Raw genomic sequence first — 27,090 nt, 5'->3', positions numbered from 1 at the left:
CCTGTAACTTCCCTAGATCACTGTCTTTTCTGTGCTGTTGCATATTTCCTCTAAGCTTCTGTTTTTCCTTTAACAGATGAAGGTTATTATCAAAATGGAACATTTCAGTTTGAAATTGAAGTTCCTGATGCCTATAATATGGTGGTAAGTAATTAGAACAGTTTAATACTTACTGAGTTTCCTTTTACAATAGGCTTCGAAAAGCAGTTGGTTTTTAACTGTATGGCACTGTACTTGATTATGGCCATATTGTGCAGGTTATTCATATTCTTTTTCTTAAATGATTTTCAGTTATATACATTTCAATAGTTTTACAGTCATTTTAACATTTCAAAACTAGACTACCTTCCTCCTCTTTCTGCAGTTCCTTAAATTTATTTTTATCATTTCCTGCATATTCTAAATTAACTTATCTTATTCTTTTATTTGCATATTCTTATGAAACTGCAGGTTATTACAATAATCCTGCCAATGTTCTTACCTGTTCACAGTTTATTTGTACATATTCAATAAACCATTTTCACTCTTTTGTAAAAAGTTTGTTACCTTGATTTCTTATTTTTCCAGTAATTTTTGCCATTTCTCAATAGTCCATAAGTTTTTGTATCCATTCTTCTTTCATCAGTACTTCTTCTTTCCATTTTTGGGCAAATAACATTCTTGCCACTGTAGTTTCATACATGAATAAATTTCTGTACTGTTTAGGTAGGACTACCCCTATAATTCCCGGAAGAAAAGCTTCTTTTTTACAAATGCTATTTTAAACACCTTTTTCTTCAACCTCTCTTGCTCCCTTTTTGTCTCTTGCCACCACTTGTACTTTCTTGGAAGATTCATCCAAATTGGATGTTTTAAGCTTTAATTCTTGCACTGTTTTTTCCAATTCTAATGTTTTATGTGACAGTACTTTAATTTCTGTTGTCAAATTTGCGACCTCAGCAGTGTTATTATCTGTTTTCTGTTCCAGTCTCTCTATTCCTTCCTTCATTTCTTTCCTCATTTCTAATAAAATTATCATTAAATCCGACGTTGTGTCCCCTTCTGTAATTGAACCTTTTCTTTGACCTGGTGTTGTAGTTGGGCCTCATGGTGGGTTTTTTTTGCTGTATTAGCCATGATTTTATCAAAAAAAGTTTTTTTTCCTTTTTTAAAAAAAGGTTCAAAATGCAAAATAATTTTTAGTTGTTATTTTACATAATAACTAAATAGTGTTAAATAAGTTTAAAGAATAAATAAATAAATAAACTTCAGTTCTCAATTTCTATATAAAAAGAAAATCAATACTTCTATCAAAATACCAATAGGTGGCGAGCTCTCCTTTCTTATGAGAAAGTACTTTAAAAAAAGAAAAAGCCAAATAAAAAACCCCTGTAATTATTTTTCAAGCCACACTGTGCCGCTTGTGTTTCTGTCCTTTTTCTCTCACTCTGCTTTCCCTCTTATCTATTGTTTTGGTTTTTATTTCCTGTTTTCCCTCCTTTACCACAGCATATTCACAAGATTTCCCAGGATCTAAGAAAATAAAAAATGAAATAACCTTTAATCCAAACTATTTTTAGCTCATGTGAAAGTTTTAAAAATCTCCTTTTCCATTCACTAAAACGGTATCGTTCCACAGTGTATCTTTCTTCAGCATCTTCAAAAAGGCCTCATAATATATCCATGTGTGTGTGAGAGAGAGGGGTGGGTGAGAGTTTAAGATCTTTTCGTACCAAGTCTCCTTTTCCCTTTTCTTCAGCTTCTTCAAAAAGCCCACTAATTACACAGACAAGGTTCATTTAAAAGAAAAAAATTGCCACATCTCCAAATTGTTTCTGATCTGTATTGGACCCTAATAATAAAAATAAAAATATTAAACATCCGATTATGATGTGCTCTAAAAATATTTCCAAACCAGTCCTGATTTAAAATTTTAAATCCATAAATACAGTTTCTATCTCTTTTAGTTCATAAAAAGTAGCAAAGGAAATAAATATGTTTCTTAAAGTATTAAGATGAATAATTCACAAAGTTCTTGTCCTGCTTTCTTCTCTTATCACCCCAATGTCTAAAATTCATTTCCAGTTTGGTAAGCTTGCTGGAAAAGCACTATAAAGTCTTAAACTTATGCATCCAATATTAGCTCAAATCACAATGTTAATTCAACACATCCAATGGAATGCTTAAAAAGAAAAATCATTAGCGGGTAATTTATTTATTCTTTTCTTAGCCCCTGCAGATTTTATTCCATGCCGATTGATACTCACTTCCCAGGGGGGGACATCCTCTTTACCTCCCTGGTGTGGATCCAATTGATAAATTCTTCTTAAATATATATTTTTAAAAAATTATCTTGTCCAAATTGGTCCGATTTCCTTTTACTTTTTAAAGAAGTCACTGCTTTAATGGGAGCACTTGAGGCATTTTGCTGTGAGGTCTGTGTTCAGTCTTGGTGCTTTCGCTGCTCCCTCCAGAGCTTTGGGGGCCCTTAGAGAGCCTTCTCCAACACCGCTGGACCCTTCAGAACCCAAATGTTCCTTCCAGGCTTTTTAGAGAAGGTGCTTTGCCCGTGCTCCCTTTTCGCCTCCTCGCAGCAATTAGGTTGCTCAGGACGAGCGGATCCCCGGCGTCCACCATAGCCTGCAGCAGACCCAGAACTCCCAGGTTATTCATATTCTTTATCCATTAGGAAATTGTAAAAATGTGAATGAGTTTTGTATGATACTTGGGAAATTTTCAACGCTGAAGAGCAATTCTCTTGAATTAAATCTCATCAGATATACATATAATTCTGCAGTTATCAAAAGAAAACTACCGGTATTTTGCATAGAGTGTATTTATATACTCTGTTTCTATTTCTGAAGAGCACGCAAGATACCATTTTGAATTGATGTTTTTGGGACTACAACTCCCATCATCCCTAGCTAAAAGGACCAGTGGTCAGGGATGATGGGAATTGTAGTCCCAAAACATTTGGAGGGCCGAGTTTGGGGGTGCCTGTACTAGATAGTGTCTTCAGCTGCTTCCTGCTCTGCCCATTGTGAATCATTAGACAGTTTTTCTTTTAATTATTATTTTGAAAGCAGAAATAAAATTGTTGATAAAATCTGAAATAAAAAAATTAGCCTCCCTTGGATTTGTTCTCAAGTGAAAAGTACACATGTGTGTTTGTGGTTTAAGGTTTCTGAGAATAGGATTATATAAATAGCAGTTGCTACAACATTCTCACCAGGCTCTTGTATCATTTGCCTCGCATAATCAACTTTTATAGAAAAATAAGTATTCTTGTTAATGTTTTCACACCTTTTCTGGATGAAAAAATAAGCCTGGTAATTGCAGTCAAATACAAAACAGCAGCTGAAGTTGGAATGTGTGAATATGATTGGCAGGACTATGAAATTATTTTCTGAAAGAGTTAGCTGTTTTTTTACCAGTAAGGATTATTTTGGAGCTGCATATTATAATTGTATTTTCCAGTGTTTATAAAGAATCTGTTTGTTTAATCAGTTTAAATATGTGATACAAAGATTTGTGGGGATGAAAGAGAGAGAAAATAGAAATATTGGATTGACTTTAGAATCTAACCAGACTAATTAAGTTAGATGGTTATTAGTTATAATAAATTACTTGAATTGATCATCTTATTTTAAAATATGTTTGGTAGTCACATTTGTCTGAGTTTTGCAGAGCTGATTTCTAAAAAATAATAGTACAGAATGTTACTATAACAGCTTCTCACTTCAGTAAAAAAGCAGCAAAAGAAAAAGCGCTCCTCCATCCATCCTTATTGCGGTTTCTGGCTGCAGGTTAACTGGGACTGAACCTCGCCACAGAATAAAACAGGGAGCGAATATTGCTATTTTAAGTGTTTCTTCTTCCCATATTGTTCCCTGTTCATGTTTTTAAATTGCTGTTTTATTGTATATTACCCTGAGATAATTGTATAAAAGGTGATCAATAAATTAAAGATAATAATAATTTCATACATTTACAAGCACACCCTTGCACCTACTCAGACCTTCATGCACACAATGGAAAAAAACATATGAACTGAAGAGCATTTATTTTTAACGAGATTCTAGAGAGCTGAACTAAATGTACTCAAGGATTGTAGTTGTAGATCTTCTCTGAACAGATTCAGCAAGTTGCTGCTTCATAATCTGCCATAAATGTTACTTAGCGTTTGCCAATGTTGATGTGGCAAGGATTAGAAGGAACATGGAGTGAGGGTTACTAGACTGGCAAATTTAAATATGCGTCGCGTTTTGATGATGTTGATGATGATGATAAAACAGATTTCCCCCACAAATGTAAACCAGAATCCATTCCAGAAGTCCGTTCAACTTTCAAAACGTTCGGAAACCAAAGTGCGGCTTCTGATTGTTTTCTGGATAAGTAACTGGGGGGGGGGGTGCGGGCTGGGGGGTGGCACACGGTGCAAATTTCTGGAGAGCGGATGTCCAATACAATGTGATCTCCTGATTTGCCCTTCAGCTTGGGCAGCTTTGTAATCTTATGTTTTATTTTCTGGCAGCCTCCCAAAGTAAAATGTTTGACTAGAATCTGGCATCCCAACATCACGGAGACAGGGGAAATCTGTTTAAGGTAATAAACAATTTTTATAGCTCACTTCTCTTATTCTATTGTCAAAGTTAAATGCCAGTAGATGAAATGGCTATTTCTTGTGAGTATGTAGGTGAAAGAGAAAGAGCATGTATCACTGTCAAATGGCTTCTCCCCAAATGGGAATTACTTCAGCATAAGTATGCATGAAAAGTTTCTCCTGGTTTGCTCAAACTCCACACCAGGCAGTAATGTTTGTAAAACAACAAACAAACAAACCACCCATACAGAATCCTGTTTTATGATCGTCTGTAGCTGAACCAACCTGGCTAATGCAGCCACCTCTCTGCCAAGAGCTTTGTTTGCTTTAAATGCTGTGTTATTTGGATCTTGCTAACTATGAAAGAGCAAGTTCAACCTGCTGCAATAAAAGAAGAGAGGCTACAACATCTTACCAAGCTGAATGTACGCAGGCATTTCCCACAGGAAAGGTGCCATTTCACTTTCCTCCCCTAACCTATGCACATGTGAGACACTGATGCACACCATATTGTGGCCAGCAAAGGTTGGTGGGTCTCCATCAACTGAAAAGGCCCACAGAGGAATAAGTGGGACTGGGCTTAGGCTGGCAGTTGCACTGCATTTGCTGCTACCAAGTGGGCAGGGAATCTCACTGAGGAAGAAAAGAAAAGAAAAGAAAAGATGCAAGCCAGACTAAACAAACAATGAAGAATAGAGAGGGGATTCAAATGACTTGCACCCAGAACTCACCTTCTGTTGGTCACACATGCACTCACCACATACCGACAGACAGACACAAACCTCCCTTCCTCTCTCGATCTACCCAAATGCATTTCTTGGTCACCTTTCTCTCCCTTAAAAATGTGTGTCCAGGCTACCAGATAGGCAGAGAAGCAATCAGGAAAACCATCCCAATTGCTTCTCCAACACTAAGACAAAAAACTTTTTGAGGTTTTGCAAACCCACAAAAGCCTGAAACAGGACAAAGGCTGGCGGAAAATGACCAGGGAACTCATCCCCATCACTTTCTCCAACTACCACACACAAAGTTATGACAAAAGCCCTTTGGCGGATTGCAAGCACCACCACCCCCCGCAATGAATCGGTGGGTGGGGATAATATTTCCTTCTCTTCTCCAAAGTGACCAATAGCAGAGCCAACCAGTTGGGAGATGTGGATCCTGGAGGCAGAGGTCCCAGGGCTGAAAGGAGGGCCGACAGCAGAGCAGGGTGGGTGCTGCTGTAGCCCAGTCTGGTGACTTCGCTTGGGCTGCCCATCCGCCACCTCTTTGCCACACTGTGGTTTGCAGCGCCACCTGTCTGTGGCCAAGTGAACTGCAGGGTGACGACATCTTACAGTTTTATATTAGTTAGATTCATTACCCACCCTTTACCACAAAGGCCCAGGGCTGGTTACTGCAATGTAAAATGCAACATTAAAAACAGATTAAAACAAATTGCAATCACAACCAGTTGATACAAAATTGTGGGAGCAAAATGGACTGATTGAATTAAGAACCTCGATGAAAGACAGAGTAGTCAGAATATATCACCAAATGATATGAGGTGGGACAAGACCAGCTGCTTACACTATTTGCCAAGTTTGTGTGCAGTCGCCTATATGTAGGGGTACACATAAACACAAATGACTTTTCAGCTATTAATATCAAAATTTCTGTCATTCCTTAGCAGGCAGTTAGTTGTCTGTGCATTTAATTTGTCCCTTAAATCTTAGAGTAAGCAAAGCACACATGAAATCAGTGTGTAATATGTATTTGCATCTTTATTTCAGTTTATTGAGAGAACATTCAATTGATGGCACTGGCTGGGCTCCAACTAGAACATTAAAGGTAGTATTATCTTAAACATACAAATGTGATCATCTTTATCAGGTGAAAACTTTCATAAATCAGAAACATTTGTGTAAATCTTCAGGGCAAATTTTAACAAATTTTTGTTATCTTGATTTGAATGGTGAATACATGCTCTCTAGTAAGATTAGTTTCTTGCCTCTTCCAATAAATAAATGGGACCTAAATGTGGTTTCATTGTTTATTTTTTTAACCCAAGCTGTATTTTTTGTGTTTTATGAAAGTTTTGATTTCTCTGAGGCATATTCCCCTGTTCACCTATGAAGTGGATGTGAGAGGTAGTCTCGTTAAGGCAGAAAGGAGTATTGGGAGAAGTGGGATAAAGCCTGTTCCACCATATGGTCATGCTGGAAATGGTTCGCTTTCCCCACCATAGGCTTTGCCTCATAGATACCTTGAAATTAAATGTTTTACATAAGGGTCGGGTCTTGTTGTTTTTTACATTCTTTATGGAAAGCTCAACATTTACTGAACATTTTGTGCTAGAATTCAGTATTTTTGCATTTTGCCTTTGGTAAAAAATAAGTAAGAGTGCGTTGTTCAACTTCTTTGACTGAATCCACTTCTTTTTCTTTTCAGGATGTTGTTTGGGGATTAAATTCATTATTTACTGTAAGTAACAAGTGCACTCACTGGCTGAGATCTTTTTCAGCTGGCCTCATCACACTTGCCCTTTGCAAAAGAAAACAGTGCTTACAGCTTCTAGAAGAGTTACCGTGTGAATTTGTTGCATCAAAGGTGTTGTAGGGCCTGAAATATCATCATCTTATTTATGATTGCATAAGCTTCAGTGAACTAGAGTCTCCTTGCATGCACTTGATTAGGTAGACTGTACTAAAGCTTATGCCCTAATGAAATTAATTCTCTTCAGAGTGTTACAAGACTCTTTGTAGTCCTTATAAACATCAGGAGCCTACTTCCCCTAGCAAATCACATTGAGAAGAAAGTATGTACTCTTCTCAGGTAGTTTGGCACCTAAGGTGAACTACAAAATGGTGCCTTCCTCCCTGTTAAAGAAAAAGAGGAATAATGATCCACATTGGGATCTGCTGTCCCAGTGAATCCTGGGTCGACCCCGATTCTTCTGTAAATTTGGCAGTTTAAGTTTATGTTGTGGTTTTATTGGGCTCTCAGTTAACTTCTATGGATGTTACCTTATGTAAACTTCTGGGATGATAAGAGATAAACAAATCTGAATCTATGTACTGTTGCTTCTTTAAATTAACATTTCTGTAATCAAACACTCATGCTATTCTTCTGGAAAGTAAAAGGAAGGATAAATAAGGTCTTAATTGCTTTTTCCCTTTAAAACATAGCTGTCAACTTTTCCCTTTTTTTAAGGGAAATCCTATTTGGAATAAGGGAATTTCCCTTTTAAAAAGGGAAACGTTGACAGTATGCTTTAAAGTTATGTAGTTACAGCATCAGATGGAATATATTTCTGCTCTGCTGTCCAACTTGCAATCTGAAGTAGAGATGTATGGTTTATATTTATGTCTTTGACGCTGGGAAATCTAATGATTATAAGGTATTGACAATCTACTCAGAGGAAGAAACAGTATCATTTTTATTCAAATTTATTAAAGGTTTTCAACATATAATAAAAACCAAACAAAGCTAATATTAAAAAGAGCAAAATAATAAAAAGGAAAAGAAAAGGGGGGGACACACTCTCACACAAAAACAAAATTTTATATTCTTTCAACCTTCTATCTTAATTTTCAGTTCATAAACATAAATCCACATCGTCCCAGCTCCCACCCGGGACAGATCCCATCTTTATCAGCCTCACACCCTGAGAAAAACCACTCGATTCTCTCTCTCACACAGATCTCTTCTATCATTTTTTTCTCTGTATGTATCTTCGTATCATATTATCATCTCATCTCATGCTTATATAATTTAATATTAATCAAAACAAACTATAAAAAACTTTAATAATAAGGGGGGAGAGGTACTTCCACCTTCTATCTGCCAACCTTTGGCAGATACACTCCATCGTAACTCCTAGCTGTAGGTGGCATGCAGCTTTCTGCCGTCTGCTAATGGTGCTTCTTCAAATTTCCTCTGCAGGCCTCCAACATCGCCAGTTCTGATACTCAATCAGTTCAATATGACATTTCATTTTAGAATGTCCCAAACTAATATTTCTCCAGTTTTTTATGGGATACTTCTTTTTGTGGATTCCAGCACATCTCAATAAAATGAGAATTCACATTTATTTGCCTGATGCTTAATCAATAAATCATAACCTCATGCTTTTCTCTCCTGCTTTTCCAGTTTTTTAATCAATCTTCCTTCAGGAGATAGGCAACATTTTCATCTGACTTCTCTTTAAGGACGTTTCGATGTGAGCATTTTTTATTTTTGAATGATTTTCGGCTCATGAGTTTACGACAGGCACTTTCCCCAATAATATTTTTGTATCTCTGTCTCCGCACCGCCATCTGCTGGGTTGAATTTATCCTCTCTTTCTGAGTCTTCATAATTCATTAAAAATGGGTCCTCTTGTTTTTCATCCAGACTCACATCACCTCCCATTTGTCTCATCTGCATTCCAATGTAAGGTTACCATCTTTTTTTCGGTGAATCAAGGGACACTTGTCAGCTTCAGTGGATTTTGTATGGGGACTGATTTGTAAATCCGGGGACTGTCCCCGGGAAACGGGGACGTCTGGTAACCTTATTCCAGTGTCTCTAACCATACTCCGAAATTCCAATTCCAACTGCATTAACTGCTCTTTAAGCATTTATTACAAGATGCCCAAAATCAGCCTTCATGATCACTGGATTTCTCTTCCAGAGCTGTGATGCAGCTGTAAATTCAGCCACCGTCTCTCATCGACTCAACACAAAGAAACTGCGAGTTATCAAGTACATAACTTATAGGTTGTAGACAGTTGAAAAGTCACAATCTGATCTACATTTTTCAAAATTATCAGATATTTAGAGCGTCTTGAAGACATTTCCAGCCTGTTACGATAGTTTATATTATTTTTGTAGTCCTTAGCACCCTTTATCACTGGGTGCTATTGACAAATAGAGAGTCCAGTTTACTTTTCTTTCCAATCCATTAAAAATAATTAATGCAATGGAGATGCAAACCCGATGCCCTCATTTCAGGGCGATTATTCGGTGTATGAGCTGCTGTAACTCCTTGTTCTAAGCGCCCCTTCCCCAGAAGTTTCACCTTCCTCCCCATAACAATGGGCGAGTGTCTCTTCAGAACTGAGTCTGGCTTCTTATTAACCTCTTATTAACAAATAATTATCCCTGATGGCAGACAAGCTAGCAGTGGATTCCCTTCAGCTTCCTGTGCTCCACCAGAAGTCTGAAACAGCATCATTTTTAAACCTCCCTTGTAAATAATTATGCACCCAGGACCATATTTTCTACATCAAAGTTTTCTTTCTACTTCAAAGGCAGACTTTGTGAATTAACTGAATTGTGTGTGTCCTGCCCCAATTTAAGCACATTCTACAGTATAAACTCAGAAGAACCATGAGACATTGGAAAATGTAAGGCCTGACAAGCTGTAGAATCTGCATACTCTGAATTCTTGGCAATTGGCTGTATATGTGCTTTACAATGATTTACCGTATTTTTCGTTCTATAGGGCGCACCGGCCCATAGGACGCACCTCATTTTTTGGGGGGCGGAATGAATAAAAAAAAAATTATTCCCCCCCCAGCCGCGGCTGCCGCCCCAAGCCTTGCGAACACTCGCCCGAAGCACGGGGAGCCCTCTGGAGGGCTCCCCGTGCTTCGGGTGACAGGCTGCCGCCCCAAGCCTCGCGCGCCCGTCGGGACCTCCCGCCGGGCGCGCAAGGCTTGCAGACACTCGCCCGAAGCACGGGGAGCCTTCTGGAGGGCTCCCCGTGCTTCGGGTGACAGGCTGCCGCCCCAAGCCTCGCGCGCCCGTCGGGACCTCCCGCCGGGCGCGCAAGGCTTGCAGACACTCGCCCGAAGCACGGGGAGCCTTCTGGAGGGCTCCCCGTGCTTCGGGTGACAGGCTGCCGCCCCAAGCCTCGCGCGCCCGTCGGGACCTCCCGCCGGGCGCGCAAGGCTTGCAGACACTCGCCCGAAGCACGGGGAGCCTTCTGGAGGGCTCCCCGTGCTTCGGGTGACAGGCTGCCGCCCCAAGCCTCGCGCGCCCGTCGGGACCTCCCGCCGGGCGCGCAAGGCTTGCAGACACTCGCCCGAAGCACGGGGAGCCTTCTGGAGGGCTCCCCGTGCTTCGGGTGACAGGCTGCCGCCCCAAGCCTCGCGCGCCCGTCGGGACCTCCCGCCGGGCGCGCAAGGCTTGCAGACACTCGCCCGAAGCACGGGGAGCCTTCTGGAGGGCTCCCCGTGCTTCGGGTGACAGGCTGCCGCCCCAAGCCTCGCGCGCCCGTCGGGACCTCCCGCCGGGCGCGCAAGGCTTGCAGACACTCGCCCGAAGCACGGGGAGCCTTCTGGAGGGCTCCCCGTGCTTCGGGTGACAGGCTGCCGCCCCAAGCCTCGCGCGCCCGTCGGGACCTCCCGCCGGGCGCGCAAGGCTTGCAGACACTCGCCCGAAGCACGGGGAGCCTTCTGGAGGGCTCCCCGTGCTTCGGGTGACAGGCTGCCGCCCCAAGCCTCGCGCGCTCGTCGGGACCTCCCGCCGGGCGCGCAAGGCTTGCAGACACTCGCCCGAAGCACGGGGAGCCTTCTGGAGGGCTCCCCGTGCTTCGGGTGACAGGCTGCCGCCCCAAGCCTCGTGCGCCCGTCGGGACCTCCCGCCGGGCGCGCAAGGCTTGCAGACACTCGCCGGAAGCACGGGGAGCCTTCTGGAGGGCTCCCCGTGCTTCGGGTGACAGGCTGCCGCCCCAAGCCTCGTGCGCCCGTTGGGACCTCCCGCCGGGCGCGCAAGGCTTGCAGACACTCGCCCGAAGCACGGGGAGCCTTCTGGAGGGCTCCCCGTGCTTCGGGTGACAGGCTGCCGCCCCAAGCCTCGCGCGCCCGTCGGGACCTCCCGCCGGGCGCGCAAGGCTTGCAGACACTCGCCCGAAGCACGGAGAGCCCTCCGGAGGGCTCCCCGTGCTTCGGGCGACAGGCTGCCGCTCCAAGCCTCACGCGCTCGGCGGGACCTCCCGCCGGGCGCGCAAGGCTTGCGGACACTCGCCGGGGCTGCAGGCTGCTGCCTGCAAGCCTTGTGAGCCCGCGGGAACTCCCGCCGGGCTTGCAAGGCTTGCGGATAGCTTCCTGAAGCCTGGAGAGCGAGAGGGGTCGGTGCGCACCGATGCCTCTCGCTCTCCAGGCTTCAGCGAAAGCCTGCATTCGCACCATAGGACGCACACACATTTCCCCTTCATTTTTGGAGGGGAAAAAGTGCGTCCTATGGTGCGAAAAATACGGTATATTTCAAGAAGTATCCACATCTCCCCCCTCCCCCCGCAAAAAAAGTGTAAACAACAGATTGTTTCAGATCACAGGTTCTGAATACTGCTCAGATTGAATAGGCTAATGACCTCTTCCCTCAGGGCTGCTGGTCCAATTAACTTGGGATGCCTTGGGCAGCTTTTATGTAAAAATAAAAATATCAGTTGACCTGGTCACATATAGCATGTGCAATTTAGGCCTGAGCTATGTTTTTAAAGCTTGTATAATATTTTATTTTTGTTTAAAAGACACCACATTTTGGGGGTTTTTGTTTAGGGGATTTTTTTAAAAATACCCATAATGAGTGACTGTGATAGCAAGAAAAGCAGAATATGGGAGGTGCAATATTATACCACTTTCAGCACCAACCACTGCAAAAATAATTGCCAGACAATCTTCTGTTTCCATAGTGATCATTTCTTTCCCCTCCTTCTCACAGTGACTTAATTACTTCATGAGATTGTCAACTCTCAGGCTGCTTTGATTTGAACAAGGTTAAATTTTAGCCTTCTTGCAAAAGAGTAGTAGAGTTTGTTGCAGAGAGCATTTTGGAACTTTGGACCTTATTGTCTAGTAAAACTAGCTAAAATTAGTCACATCTGAGACTGCAATCCTACACACACTTGGAATTAAGCCTCATGGAAATAGTGGAAATCCCATTGAAACCACTTACCGTATTTTTCGCACCATAGGACGCACTTTTTCCCCTTCAAAAATGAAGGGGGAATGTGTGTGCATCCTATGGAGCGAAGACAGCATAGCCCCGCGACCCTCTGCCGGCTGGAGAGGTGACGCGCGGCTGTGGCAGGAGCCTCTATAGCTGCGTGCCACCTCTCCAGCCGGGAGAGCGCGCTCGGGGCTAAAGAAGCCCCGCACGACTCTCTCCCGGCTGGAGAGGTGACACGCAGCTATTGCAGCAGCCTCTTTAGCCGCACGCCATCTCTCCAGCCGGGAGAGCGCGCACGGGGCTAAAGAAGCCCCCCGCGACTCTCTCCCGGCTGGAGAGGTGACACACAGCTATGGCAGGAGCCTCTATAGCCGCGCGCCACCTCTCCAGCTGGGAGAGCGTGCGGGGGGCTAAAGAAGCCCCGCTTACCCTCTCCCAGCTGGAGAGGTGACACGCAGCTATTGCAGCAGCCTCTTTAGCCGCGCGCCATCTCTCCAGCTGGGAGAGTGCGCGGGGGGCTAAAGAAGCCCCCCGCGACCCTCTCCCGGCTGGAGAGGTGACACGCAGCTATGGCAGGAGCCTCTATAGCTGCGCGCCTTTCCGCTGCTCCCCGACCTGCTCTTTGGGGCTGGTGGTGGGCTTCCCCCCGCCAGCCCCAAAGAGCAGGTCGAAAGGAACCTGAAGCCTGGAGAGTGAGAGGGGTTGGTGCGCACTGACCCCTCTCGCTCTCCAGGCTTCCAAGGTAGCCACCTGAATGCGTCTGAACGCACCTTAAACGGCACCTTGTTTTAGAGGGGGAAAACAAGAGGGGGGAAATTCTCCCCCTCTCTGTGCAGTGCCTCCTGCCGCTTCGCTGAAGGGGCGCTGGGCAGAGAGGGAAAGAATGTTTTTTTCTTGTTCTCCCCCCTCTAAAACAAGGTGCGTCTTATTGTCCGGTGCGTCCTATGGTGCGAAAAATACGGTAAGTCCTATTGCTTTCATAGGATTTATAGTTCACTTGTATACATATCTATTCTGAAGGAATTCATTCAGGTACAAATTTATAGAACTGCAGCCTTATTTTAACTAATTTTAGCTAGATTGGGAGTGTTGCTTTCTCCTATAGGGTAACTTGATTATTGATTTTATTGAGTGAAAAGTTAATGGAATTATGGACATATTTATTTTGTGGAGACGTAATGTTGACGTGGTTACTTCCTTGGAACTGAAGTATTGCCCACCCAGATTTGGATAACAGCATGTGTGCACATGCACACACAACCTGCCGAATGGTGAACCTTTGTTGAAATGGAGGAGTGGATGTTCATAAGCTGTTTGTGATAAGGCATAGCAACCTGATTCTTAAAGTAAAAAATTACAGTAGGCCTCCCTAAGGATTTTGGTTTGCCTTTAGGTTCCAGATTTATTTATCTAATTCTTATCCAGCTATTGCTCTGTGCTAAATTCAATCTCTTTGGCTCAGTTAAGTGTCACAGATCACCTTTCTTCGGTCATCATGAATGGGCTTTGGACTTACTGCACTCCTTCCTCCTCTTGTACACTTCAATTCTTTTCCTCGCTTCCTGGTTTATGTTAACCATAGTTTCCCAGAGTATATGAATTGGGCAAACAATGGTCATTGCAGACCATAATTCAGCTCCAAAGCAGAGTTCAAAACTTGTTTGAAGCGGGTTTCCAGTGCTATTTTGGAGGCAATGTTGGTGTGGTTAGTCCATTGTTTTTACAATTGTTGGAAATCTGATCAATAAATTCTGTTGTCCATTCCAACCTTGTAACATCAGAACAGCAACAGCAGTCGCCCAAGTTTTCTCTTTTTTTATATATAATATATTTTATTGGTTTTCAAATATAAAAACAAATTTGTACATTCCATACATCTTAATTACATCTTACTTCTCTTTTTGACTTCCCTCAATTTATCTGAAATTCCTTCACTTTATTACTTTTTACACATTTCTACCGTTTTAACCGTTTCCCCTCAAAGAGCTTCCTTAAAACTTACAAACATAATTTGATTATCACAGTCGCCCAACCTTTCTCAGTTATGATTCCAATACTATAGAATCTTGAAAGAGATTGAAAACTTATTTACTGAGCTTTCAGATCTGCCTCTTTCATGTCAGTTGGCTTTTTCTCTGAGGCTACCGATACAGCTTTGTGGAGTTTTAAATATATATTTCTGCTGTTGTGACCAGCTACTTTAAACCACTAGGGAAAGTGGTATGAAAGTGAAAGTATTTAAAATAAACAAGTGAGGGAAAGAATTGAGAGCGTAAATGGAATGGAAAGACCCAAGGCACAGCCTGTTAACTTGGTCGTGACATCTGAACCAGGTCTTTGCAAACACCTTAATAGTAAAACATTGGTATATAGCCTCTGAATGTTTAGATTTTCAATTTGTATTACGAATTTCCGTATGTATAAGAATTTTAGTTAAATTCAATGGATGGGGTTCCAGAGATCTCATTGAGTCAGTCCAAGAGCTTGTACATTCTATATGAGACATCTGACTCTCTTTTTATGACATCAGACCCATTATACCACATCATAAACAGTTTGCCGTGTGGTAGAAAGGGTTAGTTTCAAAGTTCATTTGTGTGATAGTTATAGCCAACCATTTTCTTAAATGTCTGGTTTTTTCTCTTCAGGATCTCTTGAATTTTGATGATCCTTTGAATATTGAAGCTGCAGAGCATCATTTACGCGACAAGGTGAGTAGCAATGTACTAAATAGTACGGCTCAATTGTATGAGAATACGGCTCAATTTTCTAATCTCTTGTGTAGCCTTTGATAGGGAATGATTTCTGTGCATCAATATTTAACAAGCATCATTAAAAAAATTATTCAATGGATCTTGGATCTACCTTCTCCACTGCACAATGATATGGCATTAAGGTTTGTGCAGGATGCTGGATCTTCTCTTTCTGCCTGCAAGCCCCTCTGCCCACCAACCCACCTTAGTGCCAGAGTGTTCAGTGACCCTCCACAGTGACTGGGAGCAGGAGCAAGGTGCAATGGGTGGGAAGAATTGGGGGAGGGGAGGGAACACCCTACAAGCAGAAGTATATTCAACTTGTGCACGTGCATCTTTCTATCCAAACCACCATGGTTATACTGTGAACTCTGTAAAGTTTATTGTGTCATACAGTAAGAACAGTAATGAGTTATAGCCAAAGAGCCATAGGTAGAATCTGACTGCACAAATAATTGTAGAACAATACTGTTGGCCTATGCTGTGGAAATCGATTCTTGGAAAATGGTGAAATATATATATATTTGGAGATTTTTAATCATATTACTTTTTTAATCACTTTCTTTAAAAAAAAAAGTAACTTAAATGTAGAAGTTAATGTAAGCCCATGATGCGGCATATCATATTAAAGCCCATGAAGTTCTGAGGAGATTGATATTTTTAGTTTTGAAATATCTCAATTCTGGGCTGAGCCTTTAAGGTTATTGTGTAGTCCGGCAAGGCCAAAGTTGCCAATTTTTTAAAATTTCAGACCCTCATAACTCAAAAACAGGATGAGATAAAAATGTAAATTTTAGATTTAAACTTAGTTTTGATCATTAAACAAGTGTTCAAAATATTAAGAAAATTGGGTTACATGAGGTAAAAAAAATAAATGGATCACTTGATATGGAATGACTCTGCACTGTTATCATCAGTACATTCTCTAGCAATTCTTATGCTTTCCAGAACATTTTTGAGATTGAGTTTCAGTTTCTAGCACTAGGCATAAAACTGCCTTTTCACAGTGAAATCCAGCCCAATGCATAAATGTGCACAGGTGTTCAGGGTTTGGGTATCTCCTTACCACGCTGCTGAGATATTTTGTGGTGGTAATAGTGATTCAGTAGCTGGCATGCACTTTTGCCTTAAGACTAATTTATTGGAATGTCAGGTTTTAACATTAGGACTAGGACCTAGGAGACCAAAGTTGAAATCCCTCACCGAGTTACCTTGGACTATTCTCAGCCTAACCTGCCCCAAAAGGTTATTCTGAAGATGAAATGGGAATCTCCTACGGCTTGGAGGAAAGATGGGACATAAATACATTTTGAAAGTAAAGGGTACGGGTGTGGGTGTGGACAAGATACAACAAAATGTTGCAGTGTAGAGTCCTTCTTGCCGTCTTGCACCCCACCCACCTTTCTAAAATAGCCAACAGAAGTCATGGGTGGAAATAATGGAGAATGAATGTTTTGAAACTATCTAGAGATCTCTGCTGTAGCAGGGACTTAGAAGTAGGTGACAGGTGAGGCAATTTAGTGAAATCTGTTGAGTTTCTAGTGTGTCCTTTAAACTGAGTTGCTTTTTTATTTATTTTATGAATTGTTTTTATTGCAGTGGTACCTTGGTTCTCAAACATAATCCATTCCGGGAGTCCGTTTGACTCCCGAAACTGTTCGAAAATCAAGGTGTAGCTTCCAATTGGCTGCAGGAGTTTCCTGCACTCAAGCAGAAGCCGCGTTGGACGTTTGACTTCCAAAAAATGTTCGCAAACCAGAACACTTACTTCCAGGTTTGCAGCGTTCAGGAGCCAATTTGTTCGACAACTAAGCCATTCGAGAACCAAGGTACCACTGTATATTACTTTCCTGGGACAATCAAAGCCATTTCCGTTAGCAGAAAGAATTATTCCATACTAGCAATATAACCAGCATAATAGAAAACAATATTGAGAACAAAGGTGCAAGCAAGACATGTCTTACATCTTTTCCAAAACAACAAACAAACCCCTTTTCTCAACTGTTCAGGAAGGAGGGCCCACAAATTCAGTTCTGCTACTATAAAGGTTTGCTGTCTAGCCACCACCATGCAAACCTGAACAGTAACCTGAATACCTTGAATCAGACTGAGATACCAAAAAAGGGTTAATGTCTCCTAGGACCTGTTTGCCACGCATGTTGCTTTTGGCACTAAGGGGAATGTGGGGGTCTCCTATTTTAAGACAATCTGAAAAACGCGGCTTTTGCCTACGTCTCTAGGAACACCCAGGGTATATCTTGTTGGATTTCAGCTCCAGTATTTTGTGTGTGATGCAAAGTGTACTACTGCTTGGCAATTAATATTTTTGGGGTGGGGAAGAAGGCAGAAGGTTCAGTTCATTACAAATCACTGTTAGTGCTAATGAACAAATTAGGTTGCATTGCACACCTGACAGTCAAGCACAAAGGGACCATCTGTCCAGTAGCTGTATGAATCAGTCCCTGTTTTTGATTCACTCACTTAGAACTTGTCACCTTTTCAGGAAGTTATGCACAAGCCGCAGCAGCAGCATCTTCATGAGGGTTTCTGCTGTATTTAAATCACTGTTTTTCTACTAGAAATTCAGATGCAGAACTTAAGAATTGCCAGTTGTTGATGAAAAGCAAAAAAGACTTTTCTGTAATTCACTTTCCACATCTCTAAGGCTTTTCAGTAACTTCACAGTACAGTGTAATCGCATCACACACACATTTTACTTGAGTGAATTCAATTACACATGCTCAACTCCACTGGTGGCAACGGCTTTCCTGGCACATTTGCAGCACAGGAGGGGGAGATATTAAGGCAGGAGAGTACGAAGACGCCCGTCTCTCTCAGCTGCAAGACGAGCAGGGAAGCAGAGACAGCTAGAGAAGAAGAAACCCTAGTTTCATCAGCTACAAAACAAGTGGGGAAGCAACAGAGACAGGCAGAGGAAGAAGAAACCCAGCCTTCATTGCCTGCGAAAGGGAGGAGAGAGGCAAACAGAGAGATGCAGGCAGAAGAAAAAGGAATGGAACTTTCTTTTACAAAAAAGACTTTTCCGGCCAACTGTATGCCCCACCTTCCTATAGCTCTCTATGGAGTAAGGACGCTCTGTTCACTTTCTGGTCTGTTTCTCTGGCTTTCTAGACTTCTTCTACAACTGGAAGTATGCTGGGACTATAATGCAGGCATATGCTTTGTAGTGGGTAGAAGGAGGAACAGTCTTCTGTTCTTCGGAAGAGAAGCAGCAATAATTCCCTCCTCCACATGCTAAAATCTACCCCACCACTCAGAACTCAGCACAACATTCTTCCCTTGTAGCTCACCAGAACACAAGCTAAAAAACAGATTTGTGGGAGGGTATCTAGTGAAGACAAGCAGCCATTGTGGACACAGAGCTGCCAGGAATTGAGACAAGGAGTTGCAGAAAAGAATCCTTGATCTCTGTGGTGGCACAACCTTAAAAGTGCAATTTCAGCAACTAATATTACCAAAGTTTTGGATATCAGTTAGTGAAGTGCACTTAGAATTGGCAAGTGAAGCAATCATTCACCCGTTGCCATTTGGTAGCACCTGTCTTCGTGAACAGGCTTCTCAACAATGGTGACCTTCAAAACAAAAACAAAACCCAAATTTTGTTGTACAAGGTGAGCTGTGAGTTAGCTTTTCACGTATCACCCCCCCCCCCCACTGGAATTAAATCTGAAATAATGTTTGCTCAGATGTCTCACTGAAATGGTGAGTCAATCCAGCAGTCACTGGTTTTCAATAGCTTCTCAGCCTTTTGGCTAAGCAAAAGTGAAAAAATCACTGGTTTCATTTCATACTAATGCCAAAGTAACACTATGTATGTTGCTTTGAGAATTACCATTTCAATAGAAGTGAAGTGTCCTATTAGTGCTATTAAGTTATAAATCAAAAATGAATATGTGAAACTGGGTCCCATAATACAAGTTGGGAGTCAGGTAGATCTTGGGTCTGGACCTGTTGGAAGACCACTGGAACATGCTATTTGCACCCCACCTCATTCCGAGTGCTATGAGATTCCAGGGGTTCCATGCACTTACCAACAGAAGCAAGCCAGCTGTTAGTTACACAAAGCAAGTAGAATTAACTCTTGATTAGGAAAAAACAGGATCTGCACAGGAGTGCCAGGCCTAATGTGCAGAGCAACTCATCTTCAGTAGCAGAAACTGAAGGTCCCCACCTTCCCACAGCTATTTGACTCCCCTCCTCTCCAGGGCTTTTCCCAAGCAATCTCTGACTGTGCCTGCAGTTTTTGCTCCTTCTGCTTCTGGGAGACCAGGGAGAGGGGAACTTGTTGTAGCAGGAGGGGCAGACAACCACACCTCTTCACCAGCTGGACTCCTCTCTGCCTCCTGGCCTCCTTCCTGTGTCCTGCTTCAGCTTCTGGTTCCGATTCTGGACTTCTCTCTGCCACAAACTCTCCCTGCTCACTAAACCCTGTTAACTCTTCAGCTTCCAACACCTCCCAGTCGTCGTCTTCTCCCACCACCAAAACCTGGGCTCTGAGCCTTCTTCCCTTTGGGGTTCCCCAGCTGGTTCTTCCTACCATTTGTATGCGTCAAACCAGTCTGTGACACCCAGGGTTCATGTTTCATTCAGAATGAGACACAGTGGAGCCTGCGGTGTCTTAATGATATATGGTTTACTTACACATATATACAACCTGAGCCTACAGCATCAACATCCCAAGGTGACCTTTCTTCCCCCATAGCCGCAACCTTTGATTCGAACAGAAATCAAACATCACTCTCTCTGGCTTCCTAATCTGCAGCTTTTCTGCTAGCTTCTAGCTCACATCACCCAACTCTCAACTCTGGCCTTTTGTCCTAACTACCCATGAGTTGAAGGAGGGGGCCCTGCCCATTTGCCATCTCACACAGACCACCTTCATTTGTCCTGTTCCTTAATGGCCCATCACCCAGGCCAGCAGCTCACCTGGCAATTAAAAGAATTGGAAGGGGGCCTGGGCATTCAGTCTTCGCCCCCCCCAACCCTCCTAAATCTACTTTCCATGAAATACGGAAACACAAGCTTCAGGTGTTTAAAGTTTCATACCTCTCTGCACAATCTAATGTAGTGAGTCATACCATTCTATTCCTTACATGTATTGGCAGGCTGAAATGCATATATTTCCAAGTGCAGATGCTTTCTTTCAACAAAAATGTTACCAATATTTCTGCAGACAAATCTTTCTCTATTCCTCCCCCCCACCCCACTGGTGCAGGAGGATTTCCGATCTAAAGTGGAAGATTACATTAAGCGCTATGCAAGATGATGAAGGGAGAAGGCAGGACCATGGATTGTATATGCAATGTTGATTGGTAACTTGATAAAACATCAAAAAACCTGGAATGCGCTTGTTCTGTATCCATGTTGTTCTGAAGAAGATAGCAAACTTCAAAATAGTTCATGTCAAATGGTGAGTTCACCGTCAATACAAGAAGAAAATTGTGTATGTTGGTTGGAGATAAGGTTGTTTTCTTAACTCTTGACAATGTTTTCTTTTCTGAAATTGTACTGTATATCTGGAATTGAGATATGCTTGAAACTTAGAAGAAATCACTATTAAGATTATTTTCACTCAAAAAATTATTCATGTCTAGTAAAAATTAATGGTATGTTTACTGGAACACTTAAAAATTGGCAATAAAATTGGTCTTTATAGAACTTTTAAGACGCATAAATATTTGCCTTTGCTGGAACTGAAAAGAGAGTCCTGCACTTGAGCAAAGGTAATTGCATAAAGCCAGTTTATACCTACTGTTGAAGTTCTTATATTTAATTTAACTTTTTAAAATTGCTGCTTTCTCTTCCTTTTTTGCCTACAGTGTTTTTAGTTTGCATTTATTGTGCAAAGCACTTACTGAACACAAGGCTGATTCTGTGGCCTACATATAAATGCAGTGTATTATTTTTAAAACCCAATATTTTACATGGAGGTGCAATGAAAGGGAAGTGTTTTTTTAAACTATCTTTTTAAATTTTAGATTTTGCTGTGGAAAGTTGATATTTCAGACTATTATATAATAAAGTGACATGAAGTTTCAAGTAATAACTTGGGAGAACTACCCAAAGCTCTAGCACCTAATCCATGAGAGCAACTTACTTCATGCTGCAATTTCATTATCACACTCTTGCAAACCAACTCTTCTGGGATAAAGGCATAGTTGATGAAGAGTGCTTTTAAAGCCTACTTAGCTAGCTAGCTCTATATCAAAGAATGTATATATCAGATTGCAGCATGCCTGTTGGGTGGGAGGGTGCATGTACCTCAGGAACTAGTTCAAAGCAAATGCCACACACAATGTGTGTTTATTATTTTAGCCTACTTCTTCCTGACATGTTGATCACAGCTGATACTGTAACTGGCCTGGGAATCAATTGAGAGAGCCATAGTCATCAAATTTTATTTAGGTTTCATACATAAAAGTGAAATGTATTTTGGGTTACTGTGATAAATTACCGCTAAAGCCAGAAATGAATAAATGTTTGTGTAGTTTCATGCATATGTTGTGCAAAACATTTCCTTCCTCAACAGTTACCTGTGCCATATGAAAGAATCCATTTAAATTCATCAGGTGCTTGTGATTTGCCATTATTGTAAAAACTGTAAACTTTGATAATGAAAGCCCTGAAATTGCACCATGATTTTCATAGATTTTATCAGTGTAAGACATTTGGCTGTGCAATTGTTACGATCTAGCCAAAGTTATATGCTTTTAGGTCCCATCGATTTGAATGGGAAATATTTAAACATAAGTTTAACTTTCCTTTTGCCATCAATGATACTTTAAAAGTACTTAACCTTTGGCGGGATTGTACCTAGTGTGTCTTAAAGATCTTTTGCAAAACATATAGTTCCTTAAACTTGCAATGCTGCTACTCAGAACTTGGGTAAATGACCTTTTCTAGTCACTGATGTTGGTGTGCAGAGTTGGGCCTCTGAGAAGTTATTCAAAAATATTCCTCTGAATCTATAAAGCAATGTGTAATTTTATTGGAAAATATGAAAGATTATTCCTAATCAGGGCAGTTTTCATGAGAAGCATTTTCCCCTTTCTTAAAAAGAAAATACTGAAACAGCAGGAAAGATAAGAGCCACTGCACATTCATCTTTGTAATCAGTAACATGAATATAGCCTGGAGGACTGTTTCCCCTGTTAAACATGTATAATGTGGAAATACATTTCTTTAGGTATGATTAAAGTTATCCATAGTTTTACCATCTGCTGATTTGTCCAATAAGTGACCATCCAATCATGTATCTGGGGGGAACTTTTCACCTTAAGAAAATATCATAAAATGGGTGCTCAGTAATTCATGCTCTTTGATATTGTATTGGTGTGAGATACTAGTTTTGTAAAACAAAAAACCCTGGCCACACTCTGGACCTTGTTTTCTCAACTGGGCAGCAAGAGGGTGATCTGAAAGTAGGGGGATATTGACATCAGTCCCTTGTCATGGTCAGATCACTTCCTGTTGAGATTCAGGTTTTCAGCACCTTTCCCCCTCCACAGAGGTGGGGAACCTAGGAGGATGGGCCACCCTAAGAGGCTGATGAATCCAACGGGTTTCTAGGTGGCTCTGGAGTATTTTCCATCTGATATGATGCACTCCTGTCGAAGCCCTAGCTGACCTCTGGAATATCCAAATGATGTGGGCTGTTGACACGGTCACTCCAGAGCGCCCTCTTCCACTTCATGGAGTTCTTTTGGCTCCCTGGTATATCCCAGAGCTTAGGCCAAGGAAACAAGATGGGAGACTGCTGGAACGCAAGTCTAAGAAAACTGCAATGCAATTGAAAACTGGTGAGGGCTCCTCATCAAGCCTACCTAGTGGCAGCTAAGAAGGCTTACTTTGCTGCCTCCATTGCATCCTCATTGTGCCATCCAGCAGAGCTTTTCTGGGTAGTGTGGGGCCGGTTACAGTCTGGCATAAAGGAAGTGACAGAACTGACAGTAGTTCGCTGTGCCTTCTTTGCAAAGCATTTTGAGGATAAAATCACTTGCATCTGCCAGGACGTTGACTCCAGTGTTACAGCAGCTGAATCTTGAGAGGCGTTCAGCACACTGTCTAGTCGTGTTATGTTAGATGAGTTTAAGTTAGTAAGGACTGAGGATGTGGACAGGGTCCTTGGGTAAGCCAGCATGACCACGTGCTCTCAACCCCTGCCCCTCTTGGCTGGTGGCAGCTGGCTGGGCCAGGAAGGTGATTATTGTCTCCCTAGGAGAGGGGATGGTCCCTGCCTTTTCAGAAAATCTTAAGAAATTACCAGCCAGTTGCTAATCTCCCCTTGGGCAAGGTTCTTGAGTGGGTGGTTGTGGACCAGATCCAGGTGCTCTTGGAGGAAACTGATTTTCTAGATCCATTTTAATTGAGTTTTGTGCTCAGTTTTGGCACAGGAACTGCTTTGGTTGCCCTGTAAAATGACCTCTGCCATCAACCATGGTATTCTTCTGGAGCTGCTATCCAAGTTCTGGGTGGGTGGCACTGTTCTGTGGTGGTTCCAGTCATACTTGGATGGTTGTCTCCAGTCCAGAGGATGTTACTTGGGGATTCTCTTCGACTTCGTGGAGCCTTCAGTGTGTGATTCCTCAGGGTTCAGTTTTATCCCTCATGCTGCTTAACATTTACATGAAACCTCTGAGTGAGGTCTTGGGGTATGTTGTCAGCAATAGGGCTTTGCCCCATATTGGATATTGAAATAACATTGTGATAAGTGTTTCAACAAGGCAATATACCATTGAACAAAAGGTGGAAACTTGACAGCTTCCCAGGGGGTAGCTCAGCTGAACTGATTCTTTATAGATACTTTGCACATAATTTGCAGGCACCCTGTCTCCTGCTATGTTTGCTCTCTCCCTCCTAACCAATAAGAAAAGATCCAGCAGCAAAGTAAACAAGGCAAAGCAAATAAATAACTAGACAAAGAACTGGAAAGCACTTCCTTCTTCTCTCTCACTCACCCCCGCCAGTGGAAAAAAGGTGGGGAAGAGTTTTTGTTTTTATTTTCTGGTGGTGGTTCCATGGCTGGTTCCCCCTAGCTTTCGTCCATATCAAGGGATTGGTGTGATGAGGGCTTTTTGCATGTCTACTCACAAGCAAGCCCTACTGAATTCAGTGAGACTTACTCCCAGGAAAGTAGAAGTAAGCTTAGTTGAACTCAATGGGGCTTATGCATGCACAGATTCCACTTAGACCTCTGAGGGGGGAAGCAGACGCAACTTTACTAGTAAAGGCCCTCCACTGCAGATAGGTCGTGCTATATTGAGGTATTGCGATACTTAGCTGGTGATATATCGTGATGTGGAAAACCAAACATTGCCCAGCCCTAGTCAGCAATATGCTGATGGTACAGCTCCTTTACATCGACGGATGTGGCAGTGGAAGTGCTGGACTGTTGCCTTGCCTTGGTAATGGACTGGATGAGATCAGGTATGTCGCTTGGAGGCACGTCTGGATCCCCTGCTATTGCCTGAGGCTCAGGTGACCTCAGTGGCCTGCAACTTCAGGAGGTGGCCTGTCTGTGCCACAATCTGAACAGGAGAGCCTGACTTCTGTAGTCTGTGCTCTGGTAACCTCTAGGTTAGATTGCTGCAACATGTTAAACATGGGGCTGCCTTTGAAGATGGTTCGGAAACTCCGCACAATTATTATGTTTTCTGAGAAAAAAGCTGGGTGGTGGTGAAGCCCAGAATTCAAGAGGGGAGAGATGGGGATCTTTTATTATGGCAGATAGGTCTAGTTTTTTTTATCATAATCAATTATTTTCTCACAGCAATTTGCAGGAAAAATTGACAACTTTCCCATGCGGATCTATGCCCTCCTGAATGCAAGAAATTGAGAGATCTCCATTGTATCTCCAAAAATCCATGGGGGGGGGGGGACGAAGGCCGATCTCACACTGACAAAATGACCATTGGGATAACAAGAAAGGTCCTTCTGGGCGGGGGCTGCTCCCAAACTTTGAAACACCTTTTCTAGAGAAGTTAGACTGGCTCCCTCCTTGTTGCCTTTCAGTCAGCAAGTGAAGACTTTCTTGTTCCAACAGGCTTTTGGGAACCAACTGCTTTTAATGAAAGGGCTGGTCCCATGCCGCTTCTATTGTAATTATCTGTATGTTTTAAATAGATTTATACATACATACATACATACATACATACATACATATGGAGTGTGTGTGTGTGTGATTGTTTTTTTTTTAAATTATTATTTTTCCATGTATTTAACTGTTCTTAGTTTTTCTGTAAGCTGCCTGGAATCCCTGTCAGGAAAAAATGCAGGCTCAAACAAACAAACAAACAAATAAGGGGGGAACGGCCTATTCTATTTCTCCTCCACCCCTTTCCCTATTCAAGTCAATGAGAAAAGAGGCTTTATCCCTGAAAACCTGTTGAATGGTAATGCTGGCCCTTGTGGCAGATTCATACCAGTTCTCATTCCAAAATTTGTCATACTTCTGTCCCTTAGAAGAGGCGACTGCATGCCTGCCAATTTCATTCAATTCTGTGAAAATGGGGATGGAGCTACAGCCATTTTTAGATTCCCCATTACTGTCATACCTCGGAAGTCGAACGGAATCTGTTCCAGAGGTCCATTTGACTTCCAAAGCTTCTGATTGGCTGCAGGAAGTGCTTGACTTTTGGCTTCTGAAAATCGTTCGAAAAACAGAACACTCACTTCCAGGTTTTGATCGTTTGGGAGCCAAGGCATTTGAGATCCAAGGTATGGCTGTATAGAAAATGGGAATAAGCTTTGTTTTTAATGGATCTAATCTGGTCCCAAATAACAAGCCAAACTGGAAAGGCACAGAACAGCTCTGAAGAAATTCCGCTGCTTTCTAAAGGTACAAATAAAAGCCTACTGTTGTGGCCAGTGTACCCCCCTACTAGCCAGTATTTCTGTCTTTACAAAATTTGGAATGGCTTTGTAGATATGCTCTCTGTAACATTTTGTCTTGCCCTGAGCAGAGAAGAACATAGCATGCATGCATGTATGTAAATGAAATGACATAGTTGTGGACTACAAAGACTGAAAACGTAAGTGCAAGGGAAATAACTCTGTGTAAACAGATGACCATCACCTTAGTAGTTATTAAGGAATGAAGATGAGTGGGATCTGATTTCAAAGAAGAGGAAATTACAAGGAAGATGGTCCTGAAGTGCTTTATAAAAGGTAAGATGCACTTAAAAGCCTGAGCCAAAGGGAGATTCAGTCAACCAGCACAGAAAAACAACAATAGTGTCCCAGAACAGAATTTCATATCCTGTAGAGTAGATACACAATCAAGTACATTTTTTTTTAGCTTTCTATCACTTTGATTTATTTGACTAGTAAGTTGAATGTGAAGCCTGATTCTATGCATATTTGCTCAGAAATAAATATCCACTGCATTCAGTGGACTTTCTGTCAAGCACATGGGCACAAAATTAAAGCCTTACGTTGTTTTAAAAAACTATTGCAGTGCTTGTGAATCCTTGTAAGGTGTAATGGGCAGGTAGCATAAAATATCAGTGATTATAATCATGTCAGTCTGTATAATTTGAAACCAATAAAATTAACTTCTTGTGATTATGGTTACGATTGGAACTTTAAAAAAATGAAAACTGACAGTTGTGTACAAAACCACCACACTTCTTAGTCACCAGTTGTGCAACGCAATGGAAATTTTCAGAGATCTTGCATTTCTTCTATAGACTTGGGGGGAATTCTGAACTGGTGAGAATTTTTTTGGGGGGGGATTGCAAAATATAGGGAGCAAGAAGTCTGAAATCATTATATTTCAATGCTGCTTTTCATTCGGTCATAAAGCTGCTTATGAACAAT

At 42.1% G+C, this 27,090-nt stretch overlaps 1 protein-coding gene across 3 annotated transcripts in view; it reads left to right on the top strand.

Annotated features, from left to right (window-relative positions):
* Window positions 1–22,486, top strand: part of UBE2F (ubiquitin conjugating enzyme E2 F (putative)) — a 30,703-nt gene extending 8,217 nt beyond the window's left edge. The window contains exons 5-10 of one of the 3 annotated variants that reach the window (XM_053364330.1): window positions 77–144; window positions 4,514–4,584; window positions 6,355–6,412; window positions 7,013–7,045; window positions 15,148–15,210; window positions 20,489–22,486. In XM_053364330.1, coding sequence (XP_053220305.1) covers window positions 77–144; window positions 4,514–4,584; window positions 6,355–6,412; window positions 7,013–7,045; window positions 15,148–15,210; window positions 20,489–20,539 — 344 coding nt within the window. In that variant the 3' untranslated portion in view covers window positions 20,540–22,486. Of the gene's footprint in view, window positions 1–76; window positions 145–4,513; window positions 4,585–6,354; window positions 6,413–7,012; window positions 7,046–15,147; window positions 15,211–15,405; window positions 16,103–20,488 lie in introns of those variants that run through there. The other 2 variants (XM_053364322.1, XM_053364313.1) reach the window with 2 other exon arrangements.
* Window positions 22,487–27,090: the final 4,604 nt, after the last annotated feature.

Source organism: Podarcis raffonei, chromosome 1 (assembly GCF_027172205.1).
Source record: "Podarcis raffonei isolate rPodRaf1 chromosome 1, rPodRaf1.pri, whole genome shotgun sequence".
In the NCBI taxonomy this organism is placed as follows: Eukaryota; Metazoa; Chordata; class Lepidosauria; order Squamata; family Lacertidae; genus Podarcis; species Podarcis raffonei.
This window is presented reverse-complemented; position numbering and strand designations above follow the sequence as displayed.